At 34.6% G+C, this 13,233-nt stretch overlaps 1 protein-coding gene across 2 annotated transcripts; it reads left to right on the top strand.

Moving 5' to 3' along the window:
• Positions 1 to 5,899: 5,899 nt before the first annotated feature.
• Positions 5,900 to 12,729, top strand: LOC110691891 (probable lipid-A-disaccharide synthase, mitochondrial). Of its 2 annotated transcripts, XM_021868862.1 has the most exons (9): positions 5,900 to 6,087; positions 6,864 to 7,109; positions 7,519 to 7,618; positions 7,793 to 7,898; positions 7,988 to 8,211; positions 9,022 to 9,094; positions 9,346 to 9,584; positions 10,704 to 10,930; positions 11,368 to 12,729. In XM_021868862.1, exons 2-9 carry the CDS (start codon positions 6,865 to 6,867, stop codon positions 11,537 to 11,539), a joined length of 1,386 nt encoding a protein of 461 aa, XP_021724554.1. In that variant the 5' UTR covers positions 5,900 to 6,087; position 6,864; the 3' UTR covers positions 11,540 to 12,729. The 2 variants fall into 2 exon arrangements, with proteins under 2 accessions (XP_021724554.1, XP_021724553.1); XM_021868861.1 differs by lacking the exon at positions 5,900 to 6,087 and having other exon boundaries at positions 6,473 to 7,109.
• Positions 12,730 to 13,233: the final 504 nt, after the last annotated feature.

The raw sequence follows: 13,233 nt of genomic DNA, 5'->3' as shown, positions 1-13,233 counted from the left end.
AGGTGAGTATGCATATCCGTCGGCACGCCTAGAAAGTGAACTATCCCTTCTTATATTAAAATACTTGTTAACTCTGTGGAAAGTTAACTCGACTAGGGACATGATTGGCAGAAAACGAGCTCCCTTCAACACATTGTTAAATGTTTCTGAGAAATTTGAAGTACATATTCCATACCTATGACCAGCGTCATGAAACAAGGACCATCTGCAAAAAGACATATCTTGACACAAGATTCACCGATAGAACGCATATCTTCATCAAATTTTCTTTTTTGGCGTTGGTAAGCAGCAGCCTTGAACCTATCTCTCATGTTGTTGTTCTTCACATGAGTCCTCAAGTTAGAGGCCATGTGTCGAACGCAAAACCCGTGAAAGGCCCGTGGCTCATGAAATCCAACATTCGGGTCAGTCATTGCAGCAATAATCCCAGCATGTCGGTCAGATATAACACATAGGCCATCTCGATCAATAACATGAACCCGAATGCATCTTAGAAACCAAGACCAACTGGAGGTGTTTTCCCCTTCAACTATTGCAAATGCTAGAGGAAATACCTGAAAATTAGCATCAACACTTGTAGCAACCAAAGTGTGCCTTTGTATTTCCCGTACAAGTGTGTCCCATCAATAGAGAGAACAAGCATGCAATGTTTAAACCTATCGATGCAAGGCTTGAAGGCCCAAAACACTCGTTCAAACACCTCTATATTGTTGTAGTAAAAGCCTTCAGCAATAGCTTTGTATTTCCATAAAACTACGGTGCCCGGGTTTGACTCTTGGAGGGCTTGCATGAAAAAAGGAAGTCTGTTGTACGAACTCTCCCAATCCCCAAAAATTTCCGCAATAGCTTTTTGTTTGGCATACCATGCTCTTTGATAGGGAACATCAAATTGAAATTTGTTGGAGATGAGATGTTGTATGAATTCAACTCTCAAACATGGATCTTTCTACACAAACGACTTCACATAGTCACATATTATGGAGGAGTCCAAGTGTCGGTGATCGCTCGACGGAACTTCATTCATGTAGTTTTCACGATGTGGGACCTTGTAAGATACGATCTTAAAGGCATGTGTGGTCAGATTTATTTTTGTACCACGTAGCGACCAACCACACTCCTTCTTGCATTTAAGATGAAGGACATTCTCATTCGACGTCACCGTGGTGTAGAACTGATTCCGTTCTGTGGAATACAATTTCACCATTTCCTGGAGCACTTTCTTACTGTCGAAAATCATGCCCTTCTCAAATTCTCCCCCGACAACAAATGAAGTCTGGCTCCCCAAATCAGCCCAATACATGTCCACCTCATAGTTCTCGTTTATTTGAGTGAACCAAGGTAACGGAGTTCTAGCCACAACATCATCAACAGATAATTCGTTGTTTATAACATCTTCCTCATCTCCGCCTTCACCCTCGTCGTTTGTATCATCATACATATCAAGAACAGAGAATTTGTTGTTTACAACAGGTTCGGCATTCACCAAAGTTTGAGACGATGTTGCTTGAACATGTTCGTGCGTAGGAGAGTAACTGTGCAACTGCATCGGTGATGAAATGTCATTGTTTGAGGTAGATGGACCAGGTTGCTGCAACATTGACACCGACGCCCCTTCATGTACAGGTGCAGTAAAATGTGAACTAAATGGAATGTCAAATTGATCGTCGTGTAACATTCTACTGAAAGATCCCATTCCATATTCAAATGACAGAATGTTGTATGAGGGCATTTGTAACGAGCTTGTATTGTATAAGGGAAGATATGTAGGTTGTTGCTCTATTAAGCGAATAGTCTGTTGAGTACATATAGGCATCATTTCCACATACAAATCAGTGGGAAGAGACCTCATTGCAACGACACCCCTCAAAACCTCTAAATGGTCGTCATTCAAAACAAGTAAGATTTGAACCCCACTGACACTCTCAAACCTCATTTTAATGTTCAGTTCAACATTCGTTGGGTTTGAACCAGTTATAGTATAAACCTTCTTCAACAAATCATTATAAGTCATACAAGGTTTCAATGCCAACGGTTCCATTTTTCCTCCTCTATACTCGACGTTCGATCCGACACACAAAATTTCACCCCCCCCAACGGCATAACAAAACAATCAATTGTGAAGCCATGTTCTACATAACAAATAAAACACATATTAGATGACACAAATACATAACACAACTAAAACCACAACGATTCCATTAAATCCTCAAGCTAAGCGTATATACAACTTAGTGTTCAACAATGTACTTATTTACCTAGTTAATCAACAACGTAGTATATATTTAAATGTACCTAATTCAACAATGTAGTTCGTAAACATACTTGAATTTTACACACTAAGTATGAAGAATAATGTATGCTTCATATATATGATTTGAAATTAAACAACATACATATAAGTATACTTAATTTCAACAATTAAACAACAATGTATTATGTAGTTATACTTATTTCGCATACTTGAACAACAATATAGTACATACATTGTAAGTTACAAACATAAATTCCCAAAAAACATCATAAACAAGTAAAATAGTTAGATTCAATACATACCTCAAATTCGATCAATGTACTGCGTAAAAGTGTTGAACAAAGAAGGAGGAATAACTTTTAGTAACTATGATGAAGATCTAAGCAATGGGATGTGATGAATTTGCTGCAAATATGGAGGATTGGGCGAGCAGTGAGGCGCGGGTTAGGGTTTGGAATTTGGGGGTTTTGCGTTTTGTTGAAGAACAATGAACAAAATAACTATATACTGCCTGAAATACCCGATACAAAAACGCTAACCAGGTTGGCATTTATGGTACAACGGTAAACCGCCAACGCCAAATTTTTTTAGAAAATTTCAGTCAAGGTAAAATGCCAACCAGACTGGCGTTTTTTCCTAGACTGATTTTTTTAAAAAAAATGGCCATGGTAAAAATGCCACCCTGGATGGCGTTTTATCGTGGAAGCTTAGTTTGGTAAATAGTTTTGCCACGCGTCTACTTTGAAGAATAGTTTTTTAACGAAACTCACTTTGGTAATTTTTCCCATAATTTTTGTTTTGGGCGTGTTTAGAGGAGATGATTTACTGTATACTATTTGGTTTGTTTATCAACTCAATAACGATGAAAGAGATAAATTATTGTTAAAGGTATTAGCTTCACTATTCTAATTAGAATTTTTATGTTTACTATATTCATTTTTTTACAAGGATGCAAGATGTAATTCATCTACATTGTACAACACTGTCATATTGGAATAACCCCCAGCTGTTGTTATGATGCTTTATAAGCAATTAGTTGCACTTTGTAGATAGTACTAATTGAACTTTGGTTCCTGTAATCAACGTCAACTTCATTTTTACGAACTAGCTAACAAATCATCAACTTCATTAATTGACATATTTGTACTAATCAGACTTGAAATTAGTTTATCAAATTATCTTTTAACAACTCAAATTGATGATTACGACTTATTACTTCCTCAAAAAAGTGTTTTTCTATACTTCCACTAGTTAAATATACAATTTATTAACAATATATTTTTTACTCATTCAATATTACGTTATAGAAACATATCGAGGGATGGATGTGAAGCGATAAAAGTTTCTCTTCTACAAAAAAAAAAATAAAAATAAAACCCAAAACCTCTCTTCTCTCTCCTCAACACAGTTTCCCACCGGATCTCAACAATTTTTGTTTTTTATAAATTTTTATTTTTCCACCAATCCCGTTATCTCCATATTTTATTACTTTCTTAATTTTTTTTTAAAACTCCGCGTATGAAGAAATGGAGTAGGTAATTTAAAAATGGAGGGAGTAGTTAATTGCATGTGAAATGAACAAACACGAACCATACATAACATTGAGCCCAAGTAAAAAAATTAGCAAACTTTTTTTTAACTTGAAAAGGTGAAAAAGGATAATAATAGAGCATCGAAAAACATGAAATCAGTATATTAATGGGTGGGGGTAATTATGGGAATGCACAACTCAAAGGAGGGAAGACCATTCTCAGCAGTGAGGAAAAAAAAACCCCTCAATCTCTCTCTACCCACTTTCTCACTCCTCCCATACAATTTCTCTCATCAAATGTTTTTTTCACCACAGCAATGAGGAGAAAAAAAACCTCTCATCACTTTCTCCTCCACTATTTTTTAATTTATTTTTTAATTACGTTTAAAAATAATTTAATAAAAATTTATAATTACGTTTAAAAATATTAATAATACTAACTGGAAATTTTTTTTATAAGAAATAATTATAATAATAATAATAACAAGAAGAAATTGGGAAAATATGTTAATTTCTCTAATTTATGGGTTTTTTTGAAAGTATATCAAAATGCATGTCTATTTATAGAGAAAAAAATTTTATGGTCGTTGGTGAATTTTTTATTTTTTTTAAAAATAATTACAACGGTTATATTTCAAATACAAAATATAACCGTTGTAAAAAAACAACAAAAGCAGTGGGGGCCACATGTTACTGTTCATCACCAAAAGCCCTCAACTCTTGAGGGTTTTTATTTTCACCCATCGGTGAGTGTTTTTTCACTCACTGATGTAGTGTTCGGATTTTTTTTTTACACCCTTATTTTTACTCGTGAGGGCTTTTCTCCTCACTGCTGGGAGTGCTCGAAGTGAGTGGAAGATTCTATTGCTGGGTGGGGTAAATAATTTGTTAATTTTTTTTATGAAAAATGTTAAATGAAGCTCGACCCTAAAGCATAATTTAACATTTGTTTAACGGTAGGTTTACTATAAAGACTATTGTAATTGTTTAATGTTACTATTTGGAAGAAAGATAAAAAAATGGTATCATTTGAAAAAGCCAAAAGTACAGTGGTATCAAATGGAAAATCCTTACAATTTTTTACCCCCTCCGTATTTTATTACTTGTTTTACTTTCCTTTTGCGGCCGTATTCTATTACTTGCTCCATTTTCTTTTTTGGAAACCTTCATGATATTTTACGTACTAATTTTTTTTCTCCTAATCCTAATGGACCCCTAACTATTATATTTTAATAATTTCAAATTCTCTTTCATCCCAACTATCACACTTTATTCTTCCACCAACACCACTTCCTTCTTATTTTATTACTTTCTACTATTTCTCCTAAAACTCCGCACATAAAGAAATGGAGAAGTAATAAAATACGGAGGGAGTATTATCTTATATATTCCACTAACATCTTATTTTATTAAACTTCATAATACTCCGCGCAATCCCAACTCTAGCTTTAATAAATATGGAAGGACTACATGATCTCATTTTCACTTTTGCTTGGTACAGACGTACAGTAAGGCCCCGTTCACTTCACCTTATTTTTGCTGAACTGAAATTATTTTTACTGAATTGAAATTATTTTTGCTGAACTAAAATTAATTTTACTGAACTAAAAGTATTTTTGCTGAACTGAAATTATTTCTATTGATTCTCTTTTATATTTTTTCTTTAAAGTTACTGATTTTTACTGAACTGAAATTATTTTTGCTCAACTGAACTTATTTTTACTGAATTAAATTATTTTTACTAAATTAAAATTATTTTTACTAAATATTATTATTTTAAATTGAAGTGAACAGGACCTAACTTAATAATACTCCCTCTGTCCCTTTATTTTTGCCCCATTGTCATTTTTTGGGTCAAATTTTAAAAACTTTAACTATAAATTACCGTTAATCTATAAAAGATAATATAATCATGAGTGGTCTTGTTAGATTCGTCTCATTGTATATTTTATTAATATTACATTTTTATGATTTTTACGTGTATGAAAATAAAGATATAGAGGTTTTAAGACGCGTTTTAGGGACAGTGCACAGTCAAATAAGGCAAAGTAAACATAGGGACAGAGGGAGTAACATTTAGCAAAACGAAGGTGGAAATAACAACGTCTAATTCTAATTTTTGATTTCGCGGAACAATTAACGATATTCATATAAATCATATCCCGCCTGAAATCACCCGAGTACCCGACCAAAGTTTAAACCCTAACCCCTAAAACTTCACTAATTTCAAACGCTGAACTAATTGGTAAGAGAAAATCGAATAAATAGATGCTTCAATCATTCAATTCCAATCCAGCCATTGAAGGTACAATTTCTTCAGCTTTTTTCTTCAAATTTTCATTCATTTTGCTACTACTTTAAAATGGCATTTGTTTGATTTTTTCAAAACATGTGACCCTAATTTGTGCATTTTTTTTTTCTGAACTTGATTACCTATTTATGTTTGAATATCAAAACTTCTTTAGGTTTTGCTCTAAATTTTTATTGTATGCAATGATAAAATTGTCAATTTTGTTGTAGTTCATAACAATATTGGTTGGAATTTGCACAATTTGATGCATCAACGATAGTAATTAGTCAATAAAATGTTGAAATGATGATTAATTATAGTCTATTGCTATTTTGTATTCTTCTATGCAGGTTTGTATTAGATTAATTTAGGCTATAGTCGTTATACTCTTGATAGTTGAACGTATTCAATACTTTTAAGTGTTGAATCTTACATAATTTTTCTCCCTCACTGTTTGATTGTAAAATGGTGAGTTCTGACACGTGTTTGTTGATGGGAATTGTTTTCTCCTATTCGGCCTTGCAATATTTTCCGTGCTTGAGCTGTATTTTTGTTCTTCTGGTCTTCTCACATGGCAAATTATCATTGTTCAATTTGCTAGAATTGGTGTTTTATTAGTTTAATGTGTTTTGAGTGTGTGTGTGTGGGTGGGAGGGGGGATGATTTTTTTTCTTTTCGAATTCTATAGAATTCTATATTCATAATAGGGACAGTGGCTTGTACTTTATTTGGTTTATGATTTTTTATTTTTTATTTTATTTTATTTTTTTCTCTATTATCATGTTATACAGAATGTCGTTGATGTTGGCGAAGGCAAGCCAAGTTTTGAGCAGGGAAGTAGTGCTTTGGAACACTGGCTTGATTAGGAGATTTATGTCTGGTTCAAGTAGGGCTGTTGTTGATTCTGCTGCTAAAGATGGGGAGCTCAGAGTGTTTGTAGTTGCTGGCGAGGTTTCTGGGGATATAATAGGTGCGCGCCTAATGACTTCATTGAAGAGGTTATCACCGTTTCCAGTCAAGTTTTCTGGTGTAGGTGGGTAAGTCTATGATCTTTCAGTTACCGTTATAACACCTATATTTGCATGATCTATTCTTTACCAGGCGAGGGACTTATTATTTTTTTTTTAAATGTTTTTCTTTAAGTCATTTTGCTATGATGAGAAGTGAAGAACTAATTGTTACACTTTCGTATTTAAGTTATATTAAAAAAAAAAAAAAAAAAAAAAGTCTTTAAAAATGCTTTGTTGGCTCAGTTATGTTTTCAATCTCATCCTCATTCTTGTGTTTGTATGTGTGCATTTTATAATACTTCTTAATTTCTATGATGAACCATGGTCTATATTCCCATAAATATGTTGTTAAAATTGCTTTTAGAGTTTTTCCAGCAGCTGGTCTGCCTTATGCTTTCCATCTTGATTCTAGCTTATACAGCTTTCTTTTATCCAGTTCAATGATGTCTCAACATGGATTGCGATCTCTGTTTCCTATGGAAGATCTCGCTGTAATGGGAATTTGGGAATTGTTGCCACATCTTTATAAGATTAGAGTATGTATATAATACTTTTTATGTTGTTGTGTCTGCTCAGCAAATGAAAATCAACTCACTTTGTGGGTTTTTGATATTAATACTTTTTATGTTGTTGTGTCTGCTCAGCAAATGAAAATCAACTCACTTTGTGGGTTTTTGATATTGTTCTGAAGTTTTGGTTATCAAATTCAGGTAAGGTTGAAGGAAACAGTGGAAGCTGCTTTCTTGTTTAAACCACATGTTGTTGTAACAGTGGACGCAAAGGGTTTCTCTTTCCGTTTCCTCAAAGAGCTAAGAGGTATTGACCAGTCACTTGGAGTTCAAATTTTCTAATTTTTTTCTCCTAATAACCGTTGTAATAGAAAAATATACAAATGCCTTTTGCAGCTTTCTATATTCTGCAACATGTAGATAGTCCTATGCATTTCCATTATGTTGCACCATCATTCTGGGCTTGGAGAGGTGGTGAAGCAAGACTCAAGGGCCTTTCTCAATTTATAGACCACATTTTATGTATTTTGCCATTTGAGGAAGAAGTTTGCAAGCTAAATGGGTTAGCAGCGACTTTTGTGGGACATCCTGTGCTGGAAGATTGTTTGGAGCTGAATTTAGTACGTCTTTTGACCTCTCTGTATTGTGGATGCATTTATTTAATGAGCCTATCCTTGTTTCCTCCCTAGTGCTCTATATTGATGTAGAGGATTTACTTAAAATGAATAAAACCTATTCCAGATTTTGAGTAGGCAACTTTATTGGGATCTTGTTGGTTGGTTTCTGTAATTAGCTGCTAAGCTTTAACTTCCAAAGTGGTACTATATACGGTTTGTCTTTTTTATCTCTTTCTGTGTTTGTATGCTTGCCCATTTGTATACTCCCTTATTTTTCCCTCTTCATTCTCTTTCCTCCTAGGTTTAGAATACGTTATTAAGTTTTCTATTTGGTATAGACTATAGAGACAACAGCTCTACTTTGTTCAAGTCACAGGGGAAATCCTTCTCACGGATTTTTATTTGGGATTAAATTCATGGAATTGTTCCATGTGATATTCTACGATGAAGAATATTTCTGCTCATAATAGAAAGTTTCCATGATTCACATCAAAACCTTCTGGGCAGAACTATTTTCTTTCCTTGCTGAAGTGTAGGTCCTCCCAACAGGGAAGCCTTGAATATGTTAGGCAATAGCCCAACAGTGTTCATTTACTTGATTGAAATCCAATATTGGTGTCTTGTGCTTTTATATGATTCTGTTTCTGTTCTTTCAAGAACTTAACATCTGGTGTTTTGAGCTTTAAATGATCTGTGAAGGTCTTTTTTTTTTCCTTAATTTTTTTGTTCTAATAAAAATAATGTATATTCCTTTTTGCACCAACCTGTTGCAGCTACTGCTCTATTAGTTTTAATATAGTGGTAGAATTTCAGGGGGAAGACACTATTGACTGGAAGATTCACACAAATAGTCAAGACTTCAGAAGTAAATTTGAAATTCCTTCAGGTATTAATCTTGGTGGTAATAGTTGTTGCCGATGTTTATTAATCACCTGATTAAGATTAATGCATTGTTTGAAAATCTCCTTATTTATGGGATTCGCCTTTTCCATATGCATTTCTTTATTTTTTACATCTTTAAAACCGAAATAATAAATCTTTGCTATTTGCTATATTATCTTGTGTAATCTGTTTTACTGGAATGGCTTTGTAATCAATGTCAGTGACTGTTGGCAACATTTGTTTTTGTCTCCAAAGGAGCCAAGGTTATAACACTGCTTCCTGGTAGCAGATTACAAGAGGTACAACGTATGGTTCCAATCTTCTTGAAGACCATGGAGCTTTTGAAGGGCTCATTTCCTGAGTTGAGAACAGTCATGCTTGCCGCTTCTAATCAGCACGTGGAAGATTACCTTGTTAGATTGATCGACCATTGGCCTGTGCCTGTCATACTGATTCCTGGGAGTTCAATAGACCAAAAATATGATGCATTCAATGTAAGTATGCTTAACTTTTATTGTTGTGGAAACTTAGCTGGGTCATTATTCTACTACTACCTCCGTTGGAAATAATAGTCATATATACTAATCTGGGGTGTCCAAAGTAACTTTTCTCCTTTTGTAAGATTGTCATGATTAATGATTACCCTACTTGGAATGAATGATGGGAAGAGCATCTGCATGGACAACTATCCTGAATTCATTTATATTGTATACATGTTCTCATGTTGTGGATATAGGATATTAGGATCTTGTCATATTTGGTTCAACAACTACCATATATTGGCAACAGTAGCCTTAGCTATGTGCCCCCCCCCCTTCCCCCCCTATCTCTCCACTTCCATAAGTCGGAGTAACACTGAATATTTGGTATGGCGATTTGGCACTCAGAGGGGGACAAGCAATGATGTGGTAAGTTTGGATGGAAAAGACTTGACCATGAGTGAATGTTTTAAATATCTTGGGATCATCCAGAAAAATTGGGACATTGATCAAGACGTGGCTCACAGGATTAAGTCAGGGTGGCTTAAATGTAGAGCGGCCACGGGAGTGTTATGTGACCGAAGCATTCCCTTACAGTTGAAGGGAAAATTCTATAAGACTGCCATTAGACCAGTGTTGCTCTATGGTACAGAATGTTGGGCTTCTAAGGAGCACATTAAAAAGATGGAGGTTATAGAAATTCGCATGTTAAGGTGGATGTGTGGGAACACTCTAAGAGATAGAATTAGAAATGAGGTTATCCGCAAGAAAGTAGATGTGGCAGGCATTGCAGACAAACTAAGGGAAAATCGTTTGCGTTGGTTTGGGCATGTAAGACAGAGACCCGAGGGTGCACCGGTACGAAGAGTGGAAGGGTGGGCCCATAGAGGGGTTAAACGAGGGAGAGGGAGACCGAAAATGGCTTGGTTGGAAGGAGTTAGGAAGGATATGAAGTATATGGACTTGCATGAAGGTGAGGTATTGGATCTTAAGGGATGGAGGAGGAAGATTTTTGTGGACGACCAAACGGAATAATCATTTTTGTTTCATGTAGCCGACCCCATTCATGGGATTAAGGCTTTTGATTGATTGATTGATTGATTGGTTTACAATGTTTATGATTTCATTTCACAGGCGAGCACGGCTGCATTATGCACTTCTGGAACTGTTGCTGTGGAGCTGCAACTTGCTAGATTGCCATGCCTTGTTGCTTACAGAGCCCATATCTTAACAGAATGGTTAATCCGGTACAAAGCCAAAGTGCCATACGTATCCCTTCCTAACATCCTCTTGGACTCACCTGTCATTCCTGAAGCTCTCTTCGACAAATGTACTCCCAAAAATTTGGCATCTACTCTTACGTAAGGTTCTTGAACACTGTCATGTCAGTGATATTTCTATTTTTGTAACTACTATGTAATTAATTGGTGGCTAAATTGAATTATAAACCTTTTGCTAACTATAATTTCTGAAGTGATTATTTCGATCTCTGGTAGTAGTGATCTACTTATTTCGTTTGATTTTGATGTTATCAAAACTTTCCTTTGCACGGATTATCTAGGTGTTAGAGAGCCATTTATCATGCACATTTGCAGTTGCAGTTACAGTTTTTGATACAGAGTATGTAGGGTTCTGAAATCGGAGATTAGAGGTTTATTCTGACTGTTGATTGCCAAACATGGGCTTATTATCCTTGTGATGTATTCCGTATAGGCAAAACTCTCAAAATTGTTACTTTTGAGAAGATTCTACATAGTTTACAAAGCATTTGATAGAGCTGTTTAATCTCTTTTTGCAGAAAACTAATCCAAGACAAGGGCCTAAGAGAACAACAAATCAAGTCTGCTGGAACTGTTATCAGGCTTTTAAGTCCTCCGGCAAACAGTTATCTACAAGATGAATCAGGATATACTTCACAACCTAGTATGATTGCTGCATCTACTTTATTGCATTACAGAAGGTGCCATTAGCTGTAATATTCAAATCTACGTACTCTACCCCTATATATCTGGTCCCTTTGTCGTTGTGTTCGATTGAAAAGTTTCTGATTTCTATGGCTTTAAGCCTTTATGCCTCTATAATATTTCACTTTAAACGTCTCATAGTAATTTTTCTTTAGGGGTGTTTTCTTTGGTAATTTCGCTTAATATCTTTTTTTTTTTTTTTTTTTTCTTTCTATAATTGCTGTTCATTGTGACTCTCTAAACACAAATATGCAGGGTTAATTATTTTTTCCTTTTCGGCTTTCCCTCTTTTGTGCTCCTTGATTTGCCATTGTTCATGCTTTTCTCTTCCATTGTTATATTTGCCTCGATAGGAATTTGTGGTTATTCTTAGAAAACTTTATCCTAGAATATTAGTTCATCAGCTAAATATCTAATGGTAGAAAAAAATGGCATTTACCAAGAAAGCAAATCATCCCTTGGACCACAAATTTTTTCCTTTCAAGTTGCCGTTGACTGTTCTCTATATAATCTCCAACATCAGCAAATCATCTGTTTCATGTACATGACAATTTCCCCATCTTACCATCAACCATAACCTGGCTTTACTTTCTGTCCTCAAAAAAGCAACAAAATGGCGGCAACAAGAACAATGGCTGTTCGCTTGGGAATGATCTTAGTTTGCTCGATCTTGATAAATGTTATCGATGCTGATCAAGTAGATGCAGGGGTAGCAACACTGACTGTCGGTGATCATGCCAATGGCAGATTATTAGGCGTTGCTAGATCTTTAGAAGAAGATGGTGAATATGAAACTCCCGATACTGGTGATGATCCTATTCCCAAGGGCAATGTCATGGGATATTAGATCATTACTACCATTCCAAGGGACGTTGTCACATAGTACCACTCCCTGAAAGTGAATCCCATCTTAGAGTGAAAAAAAAAATGTAATTATAATTTAATTTTGTATAGTTGGAAAATACCATTATCCTAAAATATAAAATTTAAAAGTGTTGAGGTGAAATTTTATGGTAGGTGAATGCCACAAATATAATTTGTTACATCACCATTTCATGCAAGGTAGAAATTTTCTTGCCACCTAGTTTATATGGCTATGTAGTGCATAGTTTTTCTTGTATCTATAAATACTCATGTATTTTGTTGAGTATGAGATGACCTAGTTGTATTTTTACTCTCAAATAAATAAAGCTTACTCTCGTATCCTCTTATTTCATTACAAAAAGTTGTAAAAATGAGATTTTTTTTCCTATCACAAATCTTTGTACTAACCAGGGTTGACACAAGTTTTTTAGACAACATACATAGTATGTAATTAGAGATATTTTTCTGGAAGAAAAAAAAAAAAAAAAAAATTTCTCTAATAACATATATTGACTATTGAGTGCTATCATATATTTCTTGGTATCGTATCTTGATTATTGTCATACCAAATATCATCATGCAAACATCTTTGATAATATCTTTTCTAATCATTAATTCTATTAGTTGATTTATTACAATTTTTTTTATTAAGACCGTTTTACCAGTAGGAGGGATTCCAAATGAGTGGTACAACTATTGTTATTGTGCATTGAACTCTTTGTAACACGAGTTGTGAATCTTTTTATAGGCAAACTTTAATAGTTGAAATATAAAGTGGATTTGATTCAAAAACCCCTATGTTCTTATATATGTTCTCATCTGGAGTTTCTCTGTTA

This window comes from Chenopodium quinoa, unplaced genomic scaffold, assembly GCF_001683475.1.
Source record: "Chenopodium quinoa cultivar QQ74 unplaced genomic scaffold, ASM168347v1, whole genome shotgun sequence".
NCBI classification, from domain to species: Eukaryota; Viridiplantae; Streptophyta; class Magnoliopsida; order Caryophyllales; family Amaranthaceae; genus Chenopodium; species Chenopodium quinoa.
The sequence above is the reverse complement of the archived record's forward strand: the minus strand, read 5'-3'. Positions and strand labels throughout refer to the sequence as shown.

Excerpts from the sequence above, each read along its gene's own strand:
- LOC110691891 (XM_021868861.1), top strand. The coding sequence starts at position 6,808 with ATGATTTTTTATTTTTTATTTTATTTTATTTTTTTCTCTATTATCATG. Across the intron at positions 7,110-7,518 it reads AAGTTTTCTGGTGTAGGTGG|TTCAATGATGTCTCAACATG; the intron begins GTAAGTCTATGA and ends TCTTTTATCCAG. Across the intron at positions 9,585-10,703 it reads AAAAATATGATGCATTCAAT|GCGAGCACGGCTGCATTATG; the intron begins GTAAGTATGCTT and ends TTCATTTCACAG.